This window comes from Nannobrachium achirus (genome assembly GCF_963921795.1).
Source record: "Nannobrachium achirus genome assembly, chromosome: 4".
Lineage (NCBI taxonomy): Eukaryota > Metazoa > Chordata > Actinopteri > Myctophiformes > Myctophidae > Nannobrachium > Nannobrachium achirus.
In genome coordinates this window covers 33,368,031-33,385,795 of record NC_137813.1, presented here as the reverse complement: position 1 = coordinate 33,385,795, position 17,765 = coordinate 33,368,031, and the positions used below count along the sequence as shown (strand labels likewise).

At 43.4% G+C, this 17,765-nt stretch overlaps 2 protein-coding genes across 2 annotated transcripts in view; both read right to left on the bottom strand.

Moving 5' to 3' along the window:
* tnrc18 (trinucleotide repeat containing 18) overlaps window positions 1-1,113 on the bottom strand; it is a 60,698-nt gene extending 59,585 nt beyond the window's left edge. Inside the window, 1 exon segment of the mRNA XM_080724894.1 lies at window positions 978-1,113. The gene's annotated coding sequence lies outside the window, so the exon portion shown is untranslated.
* Window positions 1,114-11,676: 10,563 nt separating this feature from the next.
* On the bottom strand, window positions 11,677-16,248 carry actb2 (actin, beta 2). Its single transcript, XM_080724692.1, has 6 exons — window positions 16,158-16,248; window positions 14,278-14,407; window positions 13,802-14,041; window positions 12,897-13,335; window positions 12,607-12,788; window positions 11,677-12,488 (listed from the first exon to the last, which is right to left on the bottom strand). The coding sequence occupies exons 2-6, from the start codon at window positions 14,398-14,400 to the stop codon at window positions 12,345-12,347; spliced, it is 1,128 nt and encodes a 375-aa protein (XP_080580818.1). The 5' UTR covers window positions 14,401-14,407; window positions 16,158-16,248; the 3' UTR covers window positions 11,677-12,344.
* Window positions 16,249-17,765: the final 1,517 nt, after the last annotated feature.

The window sequence follows — 17,765 nt, the reverse complement described above, 5'->3', positions numbered from 1 at the left end:
CCCGTAAACACTTCATTTTGATCTTTAAAAAATAAAACTATAGCGCTAACCTCTTTTGCAACCACAGATGTCACACGTTTACAATCTATGTCCAAGTTTAGATTAGTATTAAAGTTGTAGGCATGTGTGTATTAAACATAGCCAACATTACAAATGCTCAGATAGCCTAATTCCACTAATCTGTATTTTCCAGAAATGCGATGTCTAGAATGAGCAAAGGGCCAATTAAAATATTTTTGGAGATACTTGGAGACAATTAGGGTACTTATGGGCATAGATCATTCTGAGAAAGTTATGCTACTTTCAGCAAAACAACGACGCGCAGGCTTTTATCCCGTATGTTTATTTTAAAGTCTCCCAAAAAAGGACATGAACTATAGGGTAATTTTAGGTTTAATCTAAGTTATAATCTAGCCTAAAACCCGAGTTAAATATTATAACAAATGCCTATTTGCCCAATTAAAGTCAAAAACAGGGCTAAGTCGATGACCTGCAGGCAGCGGCTCCAAGCCGCGGGGCTACAGATCACAACTACGGCTCGTGATAGTCGGGCGGGATCGGTTAGAAACCACCATAAACCCGATTTGGACGTTAGAAGAAACCCATTGAACATTATTTTCCCTGCGCGCTTGAAAATGGGGTTGATAGACTGGCGTTTCAGATGGAGAGCCATGCGGCACAGGAGCAGAGCACGGCACAGATCAGCCACGTTTCAAACTTTTCACGGTTCCATTACGAGACTAAACTTTCTCTAAGAAAATCTCCCGAGTCTGGACAAGTAACGTGGTTTTTATTTAGTGCGTAAAACGCAGCTAAATTACAAAAATGTAGCCATAAGTATTTACACGAATACCTCCGCGCCTTTTTACTTGGGACCTATATTAACAAAATATATATTGCAAATATGTTTTTACATAATTCACAATATCGAGCGTGGTGTCACTTTAGGGAGGAAAAAAAACATGTCTACGTCTTACTTGTTGGGGAAAATCTGAGCAGGGAAAAGTGTAAATGTTTCTCAGAATCCGAACGGCTGCTGGAGTAGTCCATTAGAGGCTCGTCCGAAGGTAAACTGGGGGATAACGGGGGGAGAAAAGCCCCTCACTCACTCCTCGTCCGTAAACTCCTCAGCAATGAAACAAGCATTGTTTTACAAGACCCGCCCCCCTCCACCCAGCCCAACACACTCACCCACCGCCGCTCTGATTGGCTGCGTCAAGTGTCCTTCAACACGATGTAAACACTTTGGCTGCTCGCCAGTTCTATAAAACCAATTATGGACCAAGGAGGTTGAGCCGTTTCAAGGTCCCCTCTTCCTTCAAGACTGAATGATCAAAACAAGCAGTGGGAATTTTTTTAAGGGGATCAGGCTGATGGTTTCAAGGCGACTCCCCCCAGTTTCCACGCCGATTAAAATAGACGGTAAGGACGCATGATGAGGCATTCCGCTCTGTCATGCGGGAGTCGTCCTTGGACCTTCGCAAGAGCATTATAAGCACTTGTGATTTGTGAATGACGTTTAATAGCTCGTATAAGCACAATTTTAATCTAAACTGGACTGCGCATTTACTGCAAGACGAATAGCATATGACCTCTAGTGTGTTAGAAGGCACGTCTACTTGTGCAGGCAGTGAATTGAACCTAAGAGCAATCACTGGGAGCCCTCCAGGGCTCACTGTAGAGAATAGGGCCATGTGTAACCAGTTTTCTACTTTGTCATTATGCAACGCCCCTTTGGGCTAATAACAGATCATGTCCAATCCACATTGGCTTAATAGAGTGCACTCTAAAAACACGAGTTTACCATAATAACCACGATTTTTGTAGGCTAGACCTGTGTGGCCTACATTTCAACTGCTCAATTCCCACAGCCCTAATTGCAATCCTAAAAAGACGTCTGTAATCTTTCACCTGCCCATAGATATTGCGCATAATGAGAACAGAATCTACACTTGAGTATGATAAAAAAAAAAAAAGTGTTGGATTCATTCAGTACAGGGTAGGCTACTCATTTCAGACAGCACGGAACGTGTGAATCGCATTTCTGAATATTTCACATCATCACATGCATTTTCCCCAAGCTACCTTTCTCTCTTGTTCACGGTTCCGTCCATTTATGTTTGTATACATAAGTTTTGTTTGAAGTAAAGCGCTCCCTCAATTCAGTGCGACAAAAATGTTGATTAAAAAAATCTGAGGCGGTTTCAAACTACCCATAGCATGCCCACCCCCTCCCTCCCCTTCCCGCGAGACAGTTTCAAGGCACCCTCACGTAGGGGGTAGAGAGGAAGAGCTGCAGAGACGAGAGACAGAAGCTCTACTGAATCCGCTTCGATCCACAACCTCCCTCGACAACACACCGAGCCGCGGCGGTTCAGTGCGAAAAACCGGGTGATACGGACATGGATCCAGTGACGGAAAAACAAGTGCACTGTATTTTCATTTGCCGGATCCCCGACCGCGGCAGTCAAATTCATTCGCCGTGCCGAAGCGAGAGGACGGAGGCCGTGATGCAACAGCTCTCACCCCGCTGACCTGTCTGCGCGCTGCGCCTGTCACCCCTGACGGGACCCGAGGAGGGAATTACCAGGAGGAGATCACAGTGATGTCCCGTCCCGGGTGTCCGATGGGACCAAGCCGGTCTTTGTTCTCGCCAGCTCCGACTGGGGATTCAAACAATGGCGTCACATTAGGGCCCATTGTTGCTTTCTTTTCGCACTCCGGGCAGGAGACAATTTCATCTTCTGATTGTTTTTCTTTTCAAATCACATGGTAGTCATGAAGGTCTGTCTCTAATCCGAGGTGGGTATCTAGATTAGGTTATGAGATGTAGCCTGGAGGTACATGCTCGTTCCATAAATCATTTGGTTGACTGTTTTCCCCAGCTGCCTTTATATAATAAAAATAAAATAAACCATCAATAGACTACTGTAGCCTGATTCTGTCTCTGATAAACGATATTCTTACTTGTAGTTGTTATGCCATAGTGTATTTTAATTTAATCATATGATCTCACACAGTCCGTATATTTAGTCAAACCCAAGTAGGCCTACCACAAATAAAACAATCCCATGTCTACACAAGTAGACATGGGATTTTGATTGAAAACTTTACATAGGAAAAGGTACAGTTTCATAACAGTACAGTTCACTTGTACAAAGTCAACTAAAAGGATACATCCAAAAAAGATTATGGCTTGTTTCAATTGATGAAAAAATTAAAATAATTATAACATGTAACATTGAATGACAGACAGAACATAGTACAATGCACAATCCAAAATAAATCGTATGAGATCACGGATAAGATCATGGCAGAGCATCTAGTATAAATTATGGGTCAATAATAGGATTGTTCACTTTACACACTAATTTGATGCCTTTGGTGAGAATATATTGTGTTGCATGGATCTTGTTTTGCCTGTGGGTCCTGGAGGCAGAGGGAATAACAGCAGGACAGCTCTGTCATGACCTGCTCAGCTGTTTGCCTGCAGCCTGTGGCCAAATAACTCAGTGATAATTCCAGATCATTATTGTACTTCTGCTCAAAAGAATAGCAGTTCTGTCTCATTGACATAACAATGTGTCATTTATATGGTGGTCAAGTAATAACCAAGATGAGCGTTGGCTGCTTATTTCTAGGTTATGCTTCTCAAAGGGATGCATTACAAAGGGCCCAGATGGCACCATTTGGTAGATTATGCCCTTTTATAGCCTATATAGCCTATTAACTTTTTTTTGGATGGTCCAAATAAGCCCAGACTGAATCTAAACGGTTCAGCAGTGTGTATGATTAATGGGGGAATAAATAAATAAATACGCAATTTAATAAAATATTTAAAGCTCGGCTCATTTTGCTGCAGTGGAGAATATAATATGTTGGCCAGATTTTCATGCTGCATTCCGAAATCTTTCGAAGACTTTTCTTGTCATCGTTGGGGTTTGGGTTAATTATGTCTTATCAGATGAATGATCAGGTAAATTATTTGATTTGGCGTCTAGACTATCTTGGAGCGTGGTTGTATTAAGCCACAAGGGACATGAGGAGTGGAGAGACTGATGATTAATTCAGCATGGGTTTCAATGCCTCCCTGGAAATGAAAATAAAAAAGGCGTTCTCCACATGCACGTAACCTTCACAGAGTATCTAAATTCACATAACTGTGTTTTATAAGAACACAACAACAACAATAATAATAATAATAATCATTAACTCAATATAACACTGGCCACAGTGGCCAGGCAGTTGATCTACACATATTGTATAATATCAGATCACCGTATGCCCATGCTTTCATTTTCTCATAAGCGCATTTCCAATGCTAGTTGTACGACATGAGAGGCTGATAAGAGGTTGGCAGCAGTAAATCACATCAAAAGCCTACAGATATTGTAGGTGATCCCCACCCACTCTGTGTTCTCTCTTTCTCTCCTTCCCTCACATGCCAGACACACATACACGGCCACTGCATGCCCGTAGGGCTAAATCATTCATCATACCTTATCTCAGTCTCTACACAAGCATTCTATTGTTATTACTCTACAGAAATGCTACTGCATTGCAGCAAGACAAATCCAGAACATGATGTGAATTACTTGTAAGAAAGGTTAATTACAGTGTCATATTTACAAACTGATTGAAACATATGCACACACACACAATCCTCTTAAAATATACCATCTGATTGTACTGACACACGCACGCGCACACATACACACACACGAGTGCCCTCCTCTCTTTGATGTAATAAACATGCCACTGGGATGATTGACACAAACATCTTCCACAAGCACCCCCTTCTCTCTCACACACACACACACACACACACACACACACACACACACACACACACACACATATACAGGCTTGCTGCTCTCATGAGGTAGCTGCCAATCATCCAGAGACAGTGCCTCACAGGGTTGTAAAAAGAGGACTGGAATAGGAGGGTTTAAGGAGCACACACACAACTCCAAAAAGCTAAACATCTGAAAACTGACTGACTGAAATCAAATTATATAATACATCGTAAAATCCTTGGCCATTCACATGATCACCAAGCACTATAACAGAGTTTTAAAATGTGTTCCACACAGCGACTTTAACAAAGACAACGGTGAATGATATAGTTATCGTTATAGTGCTTGGTGCGAGCAGCCCTTATCAATGGACTCTTGAGTGGGTCCATTTGGTTACATTTGAACACTGAGTTACAAATTGATAAACGAACACAGGATAAAACATCCCAGACAAATAACACAGGTTTGTAAATGTGATGTTTAGGTTGAAAGCATATTTCTAAATGTTTTGTGATGCATATATATATTATATATATATATAACAGGATTTACAATGCTGTCATCGGTGCAGATGCATGAGCTTCCAGGCATGCATACATTTGTGTGTAATTTCAGTGTTTTTGTGTGTGTGTGTGTGTGTGTGTGTGTGTGTGTGTGTGTGTGTGTGTGTGTGTGTGTGTGTGTGTGTGTGTGTGTGTGTGTGTGTGTGTGTGTGTGTGTGTGTGTGTGTGTGGTCAGAGATCTGAGAAGCCACAGGGTTTCTTCAGAAACACCATGCATGCAACATGGTCACTGTGATAGGAAGACATGATGCATGCACAGCCATCTGCTTCTGAGGAAATGCACAGGCGCTGCGGTGAACTATGTAAAAATGAGAGAGTGAGAGGGAAGGAAAGAGCGGGACCAGAGAGAGAGAGAGAGAGAGAGAAAGGAGGGGAGCTGTGGTTTGAGCAATGAAAATGAGAGAAAGAGGGGAGTGAGGGGGAGAAGAGGGGGTGGAGATGTGGTGTGCTGTCAAGGCCATTGAAACCACAAGAAAAGACATTCAGTTCCCAGGGGGCCTCCACACCTCTTTACACTCACTGACATTGCCCCCGACTCTCTCTTTCCATTTTTCCCATTCTTATACCATGTCTCTTCATAACAAGGAGATTTTACATCTTACATGTATAGAACAGAATAAAAACAGCATGTCACCTTCCTCAGCATCCCCCTCGATAAGGTATATGACCAAACTCACTGCTCTTCAACCCTGCTATATGTCTGATCACTGGCACAGGGACATTTATGATCATATTGACTCATAAATAATGCATAAGTCAAAATAAGGAAATGAACTGCTCACTATACACGAAGGGTAGACTACCCTCAGTCAATATGTCGCACTCGGTACAATGCAAATCGGCCTGAATACTGCAGAGAGAGAGGTGCAGCTGTATATAAATATGATCTATTATTCTCTGCTGGCCTCCTTCTGTCAGCAGCACTAGCCTTCCATTTGCCTTTCACCCAGTTTATATGCCAAGATGACACATATAGGACAGTGACCCCCTCTGCTGGGAAATAAGGAGAACTTCATGCATGACCACAGTGACCCACCCAGAAGAGTTTCAGTAAAGTGGCACAGGACAGGTGTGTAGTAAATGGAGGAATACATTGGCCTTATTTCCTTAAAAACTGCCCTACCCCCCTCTCTTTCTGGGCCATCTTTCAAGGAGAGACATTGTGCTGAGTTTTTTTTTTAGTAGAAGAGCGGTTACAGTTTTTAATTCACAGGCACACCTGCAGTAAGCACACCTGGCTGCATGCACTCAAATACACAGACACATATACTGTATGCACAAGCATACACGTACATGTGTAGGCCTACACACACACACACACACGCACGCACACACACACACACACACACACATGCCAACAACAATCTCTCCCTGGTAGTAAGTGTTTTGCTGGCGTGGCAGTAAAAGGATATCAGAGGGAAGCCGTCTCAGCAGAATCACAGAAGGGGTGCAGTGAGATGGAATACATTTTCTATACCAAACACTCCTCATCTTCAATGCATGTGAGTGTGAGGGCACCAGGCAGCCACTGGTGACTGAATGAGTGGAGGCATAGATGAATTGATGCAACTGCACCGGTGTGATGTGCTTGTATGCACATGGGCACACACATGCTTGAAGGCAGGTGCACATGCACAAATGCCCAGGCATACCCACACATTACCAGGTGCAGGTGCAGGCACACACAACACACACACACACACACACACACACACACACACACACACACACACACACACACACACACACACACACACACACACACACACACACACACACACAGCGGTCTATGTCTATTATAGAACAAATGGCCCTTCTGTCTTGCCATATATCATCAGGTGCTCCCATGCAGCCCCCCAAAATACTCCATGAAACTGGGACAGTCCTTGACAAATGGACATAGCTTGGCTGTGGATATAGTGGTGGATCGTTGGTGTCACACACAGCAACAGGATATGACAGAACAGTCCTGATACATAGAACATGAGAATGGGTCCAAACTCCAAAAGACCCATCTTATCTGCTTTGATCTAGGGCTAGGCTATGCAAATATGGAAATCTAGCCCACAGAGTTAAAAAGAAAAAAGACAAGAAAAAGGTGCCCATATAAGCAGAGGATGTTTTGATAATTCACCAGCTGCCTGCCTCTCCCTGGTCAAGAAACGTGCCATGATGTAGACTTTGTAGAACCTAAATATCCCTCTTATCTTCCATATCATCAACAATCATTTTTGTCTTTCTTTCTTATAATATATAGGATCCCAACCACTTATCACGTCATAAGTGTGGGGTGGCTCACAGTTAGCCTAGCACAGCTAAACAATCCACCCATGTTAAAACAAGTTGGGGATGTAAATAGCCTATTTATATACTGCAGTTAGTTAGCTGCATTGGTATATAGTCTGGCCAAGCATGCTCACAGTAGCTGAACAGAGTACAGCATCTTGCAATGGGCCTGGTTGGTGTACAAGATACGCTACACCTCAAAGATACCCATGTACCTGACAAACTACTTCAAAAACGTCAAGGATGTCCACAATCACAACACCAGAGGCAGCTCCACTAATCATGTTCAACACAGATTTAACACTAGAAAAGACCTCGAATTCGTTCTCCAGCTATACCACCAACATGTGGAACGCCCTACCACAGGCCTTTAAAGGAGTGCAAATCCCTAGGCCTCCTTCAAAATTGGTCTGAAAAGTCACCTGCAGATTAGATGGCTGCTACTCGAGACCTGTAAATAGACTAAGCCCCCTTATGCCCCCCCCCCCCCCCCATCCCCTTTTATTTCCTATTTTCTGCTATTGTAATTGATGTTATCCTATGCAAAGTACTTTGTTCTATCCGTCTGTCTTTCAATGTTATATAAAATGGTTCCTGTGTAAATAAGCTGTAAAGTTTACAAGGACCTCCTTTTAGTTGACCTTGTACCAGTGATTTATGCTGTCATAAAACTGTAGCCTACTTGTTCTTCAATCAATCAAATCAGTCTGTTTAAACAACATAGTTTATAGGCATATCTTCTGCTAGAGTAGGTCACACTGCTCACACATGTCGTCATCATCACACACTTCTAGTAATGGGCACTGACTTTCTTTAAATTGTATAAATCATATCCTGTATAATTAGATTAGGCCTACGCCGGTAATTTGTAATTAGTAGCCTGGTCAGTCCTATAGATTACAGCACCAGAGGCCAGAGAAAACTAATGTGGAAGAAGACCACACCTTTTATAAAGGCCAGCAGTCGTTTTTTTTTTTTATTACATAAACGGTGATGTAGCACCATCTTCTGCATTAACTGTGCAACTGCAGCAGATCAGTGTAGCTGTGCTGGGGGTTGTGCGATGATGGATTGAATGTACTGTAGGAGTCTCAGAAGTAATGTTGGAGAACCCAGACCGGTGCCCGTTGGGCAGAATAGTCACCATCGATGTACAGTTGTGCAATACCCGTTGTATCCGTCTGTCTGGCTGGTACTCTTTCATGCCCAATTGCCTAAATATGGTGTTCTGTGTCCAGGCCAGTCTGTTATGTCATCTCCAAATTTGGGCACTGTAGTGATGTCAGTCAGTGATGTCAGTTGGGCTTTTGTTCAGTGGTGTAAAGTAACTAAGTGCATTTACTTAAGTACTGTACTTAAGTACAATTTTTAGGTATTTGTAGGCTGCTATTTGAGTATTTCCAATTTCCAATACTTTTACTTCTACTCCACTACATCTCGGATCCAAATATTTTATTTTTACTCCACTACATTTATTTGAAAACTTTAGTTACTAGTTACTTTGCAGATATACATAATAATAGGTCTACTATAAAACATACATAAACCACTTAAGCCCTATTTTATACCTTGGCTATTTGATGCGATGCATTGTGAGCTTGTAGATCTGCTATTTTCAAACATTTTGTAGGCCTACCTTTACTTTTGGTACTTTTTTTTTTTTTTTTTTTTGGCTTTTATGCCTTTATTGATAGTATACAGTAGACTGACAGGAAATGGGGAGAGAGAGAGATGGGGAGTGACATGCGGCAAAGGTCGTCCGGATCGGGAATCGAACCGGCGACGCCGCGGCAACCATGCCTATGTGGCGGTGCCCATGTGGTATGCGCCCTGACCAGTAGGCCACCGGACTCCCTACTTTTGGTACTTTTTGATGCCAATACTTTCATACTTTTATTCAAGTACATTTTGAATTCCAGACTTTTACTTGTCACAGAGTACATCTACATTGCAGCATGTTTAGTATCAGTGATGTCAGTGATGTAAGAAATTAATAATTATGGTAAAAAATAATATATAGGCCTATAATAATCTAAGTATTTGCAATATAAGCTGTTTTCCATCCTTTCTTATTGCACATTCCTGCATTGGAAAAGCCTGTGGCCACAGAAATTATCTTCAGTTCTTGCAGATGATCTCATGAGGAATAGATATCTCGGTTGAAGATGATGTCATGATGAAGATAGGTTGCAAGGCACAAACATTTTCATGATTGACTTGACACTCACTTGATCTGCGGCTGCGCCTCATTTCAAGCTGCAGACTGACTTCACATGATCCAAATGTCCTGAATCCACCCTGGCTTTTTGTTTTGCAATCAGTCAATCAAGCCAAGAGAACAAAGATGTGGTCACCAAAGAAATATTGGGACAGGAGAGAGAGAGAGAGAGAGAGAGAGAGAGAGAGAGAGAGAGAGAGAGAGAGAGAGAGGGAGGGAGGGAGGGAGGGAGGGGAGGAGAGGGGATAATTCTATTGTTAAAACAAATGCATTTCACTTACTGGAAAAATACTACAGCAAGGTCTAAACATTGTATTTCTGCTGTGAATAACATTTTGGAGCATTTACAATTACATTTCTCCTTTGCTGGTCTTATATTTCTATTGCCTATAATGGGTATTTATGTTTAATTTGTCTATGTCTATTGTATGAGCAATTGAAGGATAGTTGTTTAGTAAAGATGGTTAGACCCGAGTTGGGCTTCAAGATAAAGGCTTTGTTTTTCCTATGTGGTATGACTTGTATGTGTGCATCGACAAGCCACAAAGTTACACCCTGTATAATCTTACCCAGTCATCTACAAATCTACAGTCATGTATAGTTTTCCTTTACCATGGTCATAAACTATAACCTGTGAGCAGGAGTGCTGATCCAAGATCTCCTGCTATATATATCTAGTTGAGAACATATAATTTAAACATAAACCAGAAAGTGAAATTGATCTAGTCGAGGGTCAACTGTATAGCTCTGAGATGCTTGATGTAAACACCAGATTATTTCTTTATGCCTGAACAAAATGTACACTTTGGAGTATGAGGTCATCTGTTCATCCTTACATAAAGTCTCTGATGAGTCATCAGGACATCTGGGCGGATGGACCCACTCATTCCTGACAGACCAATAGCATTAGGCCTATCGTACATAGTGCTTTTCCCATATCCTCATCCTCTCAGATTTCTGCCAGCACTAAATGTAAAAATACAATTAGGTTTTGAATATGGACCCTCTAATAACTGCATAGTCCAGTGAGACACACAGGTGATGTTGGCAGGCAATGTACTTGTCAACAGGATTCAGGCCTGTATTTGCACAGCTCCGCTGGCACTCAATTAACTCCACTGCAGTGCAGCCCTGCTGAGACAAATTGACATGGCCAGGAGAGGCTGCTTAAATCTAGTGGTTGCATCATTGTTAACAGAGTAAACAATCTTCAACAAGTAACAGTCATCATTAGTCAACCTTAGATGCCCTGACAGTTTGACTTGTATATAAATTTCATTCCAACTAGTGAGACATTCCAGAACAAGGTCCTGGCAGGGTCTGTGTGGGTCAGCTCGTCTTCTCTCCTGGATGACGTCCGCAAGCATTACAATAGTCAGGATTGGAGTCTGTTAACACCCCAATTCAAATGTCAATCCAATTTAGTGTGGTCTTTTAACCGATGTAGGACAGAGCCCCATTTTGTAACTATACCTTTCAAGACAGGAACCCATCTTTGGGTTTTGTTGCCGTATATAGTAACGTTTAAAGAATGTATCAGAATAGAAGGCGTTTTAAGTCTGCCTCAATCCTGAATTAGTTAAATTGGCACATCAGGAATTGAGATTCATTTCAGCTCAATTGCATTCCAAGTTGTTTACTAGAAAACCAAGAGGACATTTTAAGCATCTATGCACTGTAACCAACATCAAATTACATGTCTAACAAGTATGGATAAAATGCAAGGACGGATAAAATGCAAGGACAAAAACTTAGCAATTTGACTACATTTGTAGGCTAAAGAAAATTTTAGCATGAAGACAAGAGTCAGAAGTAATGTCGGAACACATGTGCACTTTTATTGGATTGTTTAGTCAGTGTACAGGTTGGCCCACCGGTCTGGCACCCCATGTTACCCCGTCACCTCGAGACCCCTTGCCCCACCACCCCAGGGATGGAACCTCAACAAGGGAAGAAGAGGTCACGAATGGGTTTTGCATAACAAAAAAAAAAAATTAACAGGACCAAGTTTTAAGGCTGAAAGTACAAAAAACCCAGACATAATTTACAACAAGCGATACTACAACCATGTTTTTTAAGTATGCGCCAACCACTGGGTAGCCTTCACAGAGGCAAATACGTGTCTGAACAATGCAGTCAACATTTGGAATATGTGTGAACAATGCAGTTAACAAACATTTGGAATGACTCAAAAGAACAAAAAATGTACATTTTTTTAAGTCCTCAGATGCAACTGTAGAACCTTGGGGTGTTTTTCTTTTTTACTTAACCAAAAACATTACTGTCACCTTCACCGTTCCAGTTTTTTTTATCCTGAGTCAAGCGCCAAAAGTAACTGAAGCCATGCCAATGAGTTGGTCGTCTAGGCTCTGCGCCTGAGTGTGTATGAGAATGTGTGGTGTGTACGTGGTTTTGCGCAGAGCTGAAGTCGTTGTTTGGGCGTTTGGTCGGGGAGGGAAAAAAAAATGAGGAACAGTCTGTTTAGAAGCATTTACGGTGGACGATGGAGGGGCCGGACTCATCGTATTCCTGCTTGCTGATCCACATCTGCTGGAAGGTGGACAGGGAGGCCAGGATGGAACCTCCGATCCAGACAGAGTATTTACGCTCTGGTGGGGCAATGATCTGCAGAGGGTAGAAGTGACAATTAGTGGGGGTTCTTTTCTTATCATGTGCATTAATGCCAGATGCCCATATAATTCAGAGGCAATGCATTTTTAAGTTTTAGACCAAGTCAGCTCACCTTGATCTTCATGGTGGATGGGGCCAGGGCTGTGATCTCCTTCTGCATCCTGTCAGCAATGCCTGGGTACATGGTGGTACCTCCAGACAGCACAGTGTTGGCATACAGGTCTTTACGGATGTCGACATCACACTTCATGATGCTGTTGTAGGTGGTCTCGTGGATACCGCAGGACTCCATACCTATGGGGAAAGAAATAATAAATCTGATCAGTAAAAGGAACCATGATGCTTTTAAAACTGAACAGCAGGAAATACCAAGACTAAAAGAAATTGTCCTGCCAAACTTACCAAGGAATGAAGGCTGGAAGAGGGCCTCTGGGCAACGGAACCTCTCATTGCCGATGGTGATGACCTGTCCGTCGGGCAGCTCGTAGCTCTTCTCCAGGGAGGAAGAGGAGGCAGCAGTGCCCATCTCCTGCTCGAAGTCCAGGGCGACATAGCACAGCTTCTCCTTGATGTCACGCACGATTTCCCTCTCAGCTGTGGTGGTGAAGGAGTAACCACGCTCTGTCAGGATCTTCATGAGGTAGTCTGTGAGGTCGCGGCCGGCCAGATCCAGACGCAGGATGGCGTGGGGCAGGGCATAGCCCTCATAGATGGGCACTGTGTGGGTGACACCATCACCGGAGTCCATGACGATACCAGTGGTACGACCAGAGGCATACAGGGACAGCACGGCCTGGATGGCAACGTACATGGCAGGGGTGTTGAAGGTCTCGAACATGATCTGCAAATGGACAAGACAGAACAGTTAGCATTGTTGTGAGATTGTAAATTTCTCAGCTTTGTGGACACTGCACTCAGAACATGCAGCAGTTTGAGTCTAAGGAGGGAGCAGTTAGTGGAGAAGGTGCAGAAAGTCAACATTCCTTCAATTCACACTTGTGCATGTCAAATATCCAAGTTATTTAAGCTCATAAAAAACTGTGCTGTTCCATCAGCTGAACCATATTCATTCATTATGGCCAGAAGTGCAGAAAAAGCACACAGATGAGAGAAAGACCTGTCGTTTCCATAGAAAGATGAAAGATCATCTTATAGGAGAGAGGTCCTGGAGGAGAGAGGGTGAGAACAGAAGAGGGAAACCAAGTAGGAAATGAGGGTATGGCCTATAGTTTTGTTCAGTGACAGTCTACTTGAGGATAAATTGCTTGAGTATGTTAACCGAGGAAAGTTGTGGGTGCATAATATACCTGGGTCATCTTCTCCCTGTTGGCTTTGGGGTTGAGGGGGGCCTCTGTGAGCAGGACAGGGTGCTCCTCAGGGGCAACTCTCAGCTCGTTGTAGAATGTGTGATGCCAGATCTTCTCCATGTCGTCCCAGTTGGTGACAATACCGTGCTCAATGGGGTACTTCAGTGTTAGGATACCCCTCTTGCTCTGGGCTTCATCTCCAACGTAGCTGTCTTTCTGGCCCATACCCACCATCACTCCCTAGACAAACAAAGTTGAGTTAGTTTAAGTGTATATAGATCACAAGTATTTTAATTTAAAGTAGTACATTTAGCCTCTGTGTGGCACTATTGTGTGTATATATATATATATATATATATATATATATATATATATAGCAAAATGTTATGCTTAAGCGTTCACTGGTCATCAATAATTCTAGTCTCATGACCAATTTTGACATTTGGGCTTGCACGTTTGAGAAAACCATTGCTCACCTGATGCCTGGGGCGACCGACGATGGAGGGAAAGACAGCACGTGGGGCGTCGTCTCCGGCAAATCCGGCTTTGCACATACCGGATCCGTTGTCAACAACCAGTGCGGCGATTTCATCTTCCATGGCTGAACTGTGAAGACAATGGGGTTAAAAAAAAACATTAATGTAATCCAAACACTGAAAAGTAACTGTCCACTTCCTAACAGCACCACCACAATGCTTCAGTCTCACTTCCTGTTACCGGCAGTTGCAGTTACGCAACTTAACCACTGGGTGACGCCAGAGCCACACATTCCTACAGCCAGACAAAGGAAGTGGCGCTGCATTCTGTTATTACCATATAAGGACATGGTTTGGTTTGAGCAGCTTTGCGGCTACCGGCGGCGTGGCGCGCGGCCAGAGCGGCAGTGTTCAGAGAAGAGAACATTCGACATTTTCAGACCCCGACGCGACCACTCCCTCAAGTTCACCACCCACCCCCTCCACCTCTGCTAACCCCTCCCACGGTCAGCTAAAGCGGGCCGCTTTCGAGAACATGTCCACCACTATAATCTTTGCCACAATACTACTGCGTCATTTACTGGGTATATAAACCTAACCCACTTCATTTACTGCATACAGGATTCCCCCCCCCCCCCCCGCATAGATACATATAGTAGTGACTAATCTTACAGCCGTGTTCAAATGCATGAATAACAGCCGGATGACGATAATGAAGTTAGTGTTGTACAATATGATCAACTCAGATCGTTGAGTCATCAGTTGGCCTTAACTCGAAGCTCCATTTCCTGAAAGCCACGCCTTTATTACTGGACAAACCACCAAGTTGTTGAGCAATTTCGACCTTCTCTCTCCCCCTCTCCCCCTCGACTCAGTTCTCACAGAGAAGAGCCGGGCAGACAAATTGACGACAAGCCCAGGCGAAAGTCATTACAATGAATCAACGTAATCTGTTGCCGGGCGAGTATTACATCTCCAACACACTACCGATTAAAAATGTCTTCAATTTGCACGCAACTACAGTATGGATCAGTGGTTCCCAAACTTAGCTCGAGAGTCGAGACCCAAAAGACGACATTTGCCCAAACTAGTGAAAAAATCCGAGCTACAAGTTCACAACGCGGCGCGTTGTGTGCTTTTAGGTCTGTCATTTTCAAATTATGTAATTTCATAAACGATTAATTAAATCATTGGGACCCCTACAATGTGTTCGCGACCCGCAAATGGGTCCCGACCCAGTGTTGGAGAACCACTGGTCTGGATAATAGCTGCATTGGTTTGAAAGAGTTACTTTCAAAAGCACCGTTCAAGTGCTTCTCTGGAATGGAAAGGTTTGGTTGGTAAACTGGGGTAGAAGGGCGGCGATAGCATGATGTGGCTATGTGTGCAGCTAGCAGGCTAAAGTAGGTCACACCCCGCCGCAACGCGCGCACAAAGGGAACATCCCGAACCAAAACCCAACCTCAAGTCCAAAACCACCGGACTACAAGCCAACAGAAGAAGCACACACGGTGAAAGAATGCATGCCTTGTAAAACTATGCCAATAAAAGCCGGTTGAGGCGTTGACCGGTTCGCAGTGAAGCAGCTATCCATATCCAAAGTCCAAAAGCACCTGTGCGTGCGCTGCTAAAGACGGTTACAAAATGCTTGATAAAAATCATGAGCGCTCAATGCATTAGCAAGTTCTGAAGTTAAAGTCATTACACTTTAGCAGGATGAGAAAGGTCTAACGTTAAGAATATGACGGGACAAAGAGCCTCGTGCTTCCTGTCTTAAAAAAACATGCATAATCTAAATTCACCAACATTGACAGTTAAACATAGTTACTATTAAAAGGTGAAATTGGTTTAATATTTACGTCTCTGTTTAAAAACCTTACCTTTGGGTGGGGGGGCTTTTCGCTTAAAAGGGAACCGGTGTTTCAGGCAAATGATATCCCGCACAAGTTGCGTGTGACGGCGCTCAGAGTGAATTCGTTAATGGTGGGCGCGTGCTTTTATATGCCGTCGCTTGCCCGGCTCGAGCCATAAAAGGTAAACTTTCGGATTCGCGCCCTCTGATTGGTTCGGCGTCATGCACCCGGGCGCGTCGCGTGCACACTGCTGCACTGACCGCTCGCGATTTGAGAGAGAGAGAGAGAAAGAGAGAGAGAGTAGGATAGGATTGGAGAAAATAAAAAGGATGGCGATGAATGTTATGAGGCCTAGTGAGCCTAATCCAGAGCTTTATTGTTTGCTATATAGGTTAAATTATCATGCACAGACTACTTGTAATATACAATTGAGAAAGTATTCTGTCCGCATGCACAGTTTTGAGTTTTGATGTTGTTGTGGGCTGTGGCCCAACAAAGGCTACACAATTGTGAATAAAATACTTTTCAGACTCTAACCATGACAGTTCATTTCACCAACGCCCCTGTCATTTCTTGTCTAAACAGACCCCATACAGGCCTGTGCATGTAAGTAATTTTAATGTAATGTAATGGGGGGGGGGGGGGGGGGCTGTCAGTGTTGTTGTGCTGTCCACTTTGAATGCCAGCTAAGCTCAGTGGGAGTCATAGAGCCATTGCATTACCTAGTCAAACACATGACAGACACACACACACACACACACACACACACACACACACACACACACACACACACACACACACTGGTGGAGCTATAGGTCACCAGAGGCCTGGGTTCACACACCACTTTAACAGTCCCTCGACTGCCCACGCCTGTTGATAATGGTAATTCCACAGCCATATAGGCCTATTTGTGTTGTCAAGGAACTGTCTCCTCTTGTTGTGTCTTTTAGGTGCAGCTTCAGTTACCAACTACAGTCAGTTGACAGCAGCATAGATATGCCTTTATTGAAAGGTGGGGCTGGATTACTTTTGGCTTTTTCATTGCTTTCAATGACTTACTGTTACTTATGTTTGTATTATTATTGTTCTGTTTTTATGTGCATCCCTTTCGAACATGATTTGTTGTGATATTGGGCTATAATAAAGTTGACTTGACTTTAGAGCAAATACATTTTTAATGCACCCTTGTTGTTTGCAATAGATTTTTATGGAGCGAAGTGGGGGAAAGCAACACTTTAATCTCAGCCATACCTGCTGTGTGTTAAATGAACAGACAACATGTTAAGCGGAAGTACTGTTGCAGGCTATGAGGGTGTTTCATGTCAGTTGCTATTCCATCATGTAGCTATTGTGTCAGTCTAGGCAAGAAGGAAAGCAGGAAGCAGTAAGGCACTACCTGCTAACAGACAGACAGACAGGCAGACAGACAGAAAGACAGACAATATTAGCAATCCTTCTGGACCCCCACCTCTGTTAGCCCCATTTGCTTTACCTACTGCTCACAGACACACCCAGGTCCTTCTCATTCACTTCTGCTTACTTACACACACACACACACACACACACACACACACACACACACACACACGCATGCGCACGCACACACACACACACACACACACACACACACACACA

Bases quoted from the DNA above. Each gene is read 5' to 3' on its own strand.
- actb2 (XM_080724692.1), bottom strand. From the start codon at position 14,400: ATGGAAGATGAAATCGCCGCACTGGTTGTTGACAACGGATCCGGTATG. The intron at 12,789-12,896 runs GTAAGTTTGGCA...CTTTCCCCATAG, and splicing joins CTTCCAGCCTTCATTCCTTG to GTATGGAGTCCTGCGGTATC. The intron at 12,489-12,606 runs GTGAGCTGACTT...TACCCTCTGCAG, and splicing joins CATCCACCATGAAGATCAAG to ATCATTGCCCCACCAGAGCG.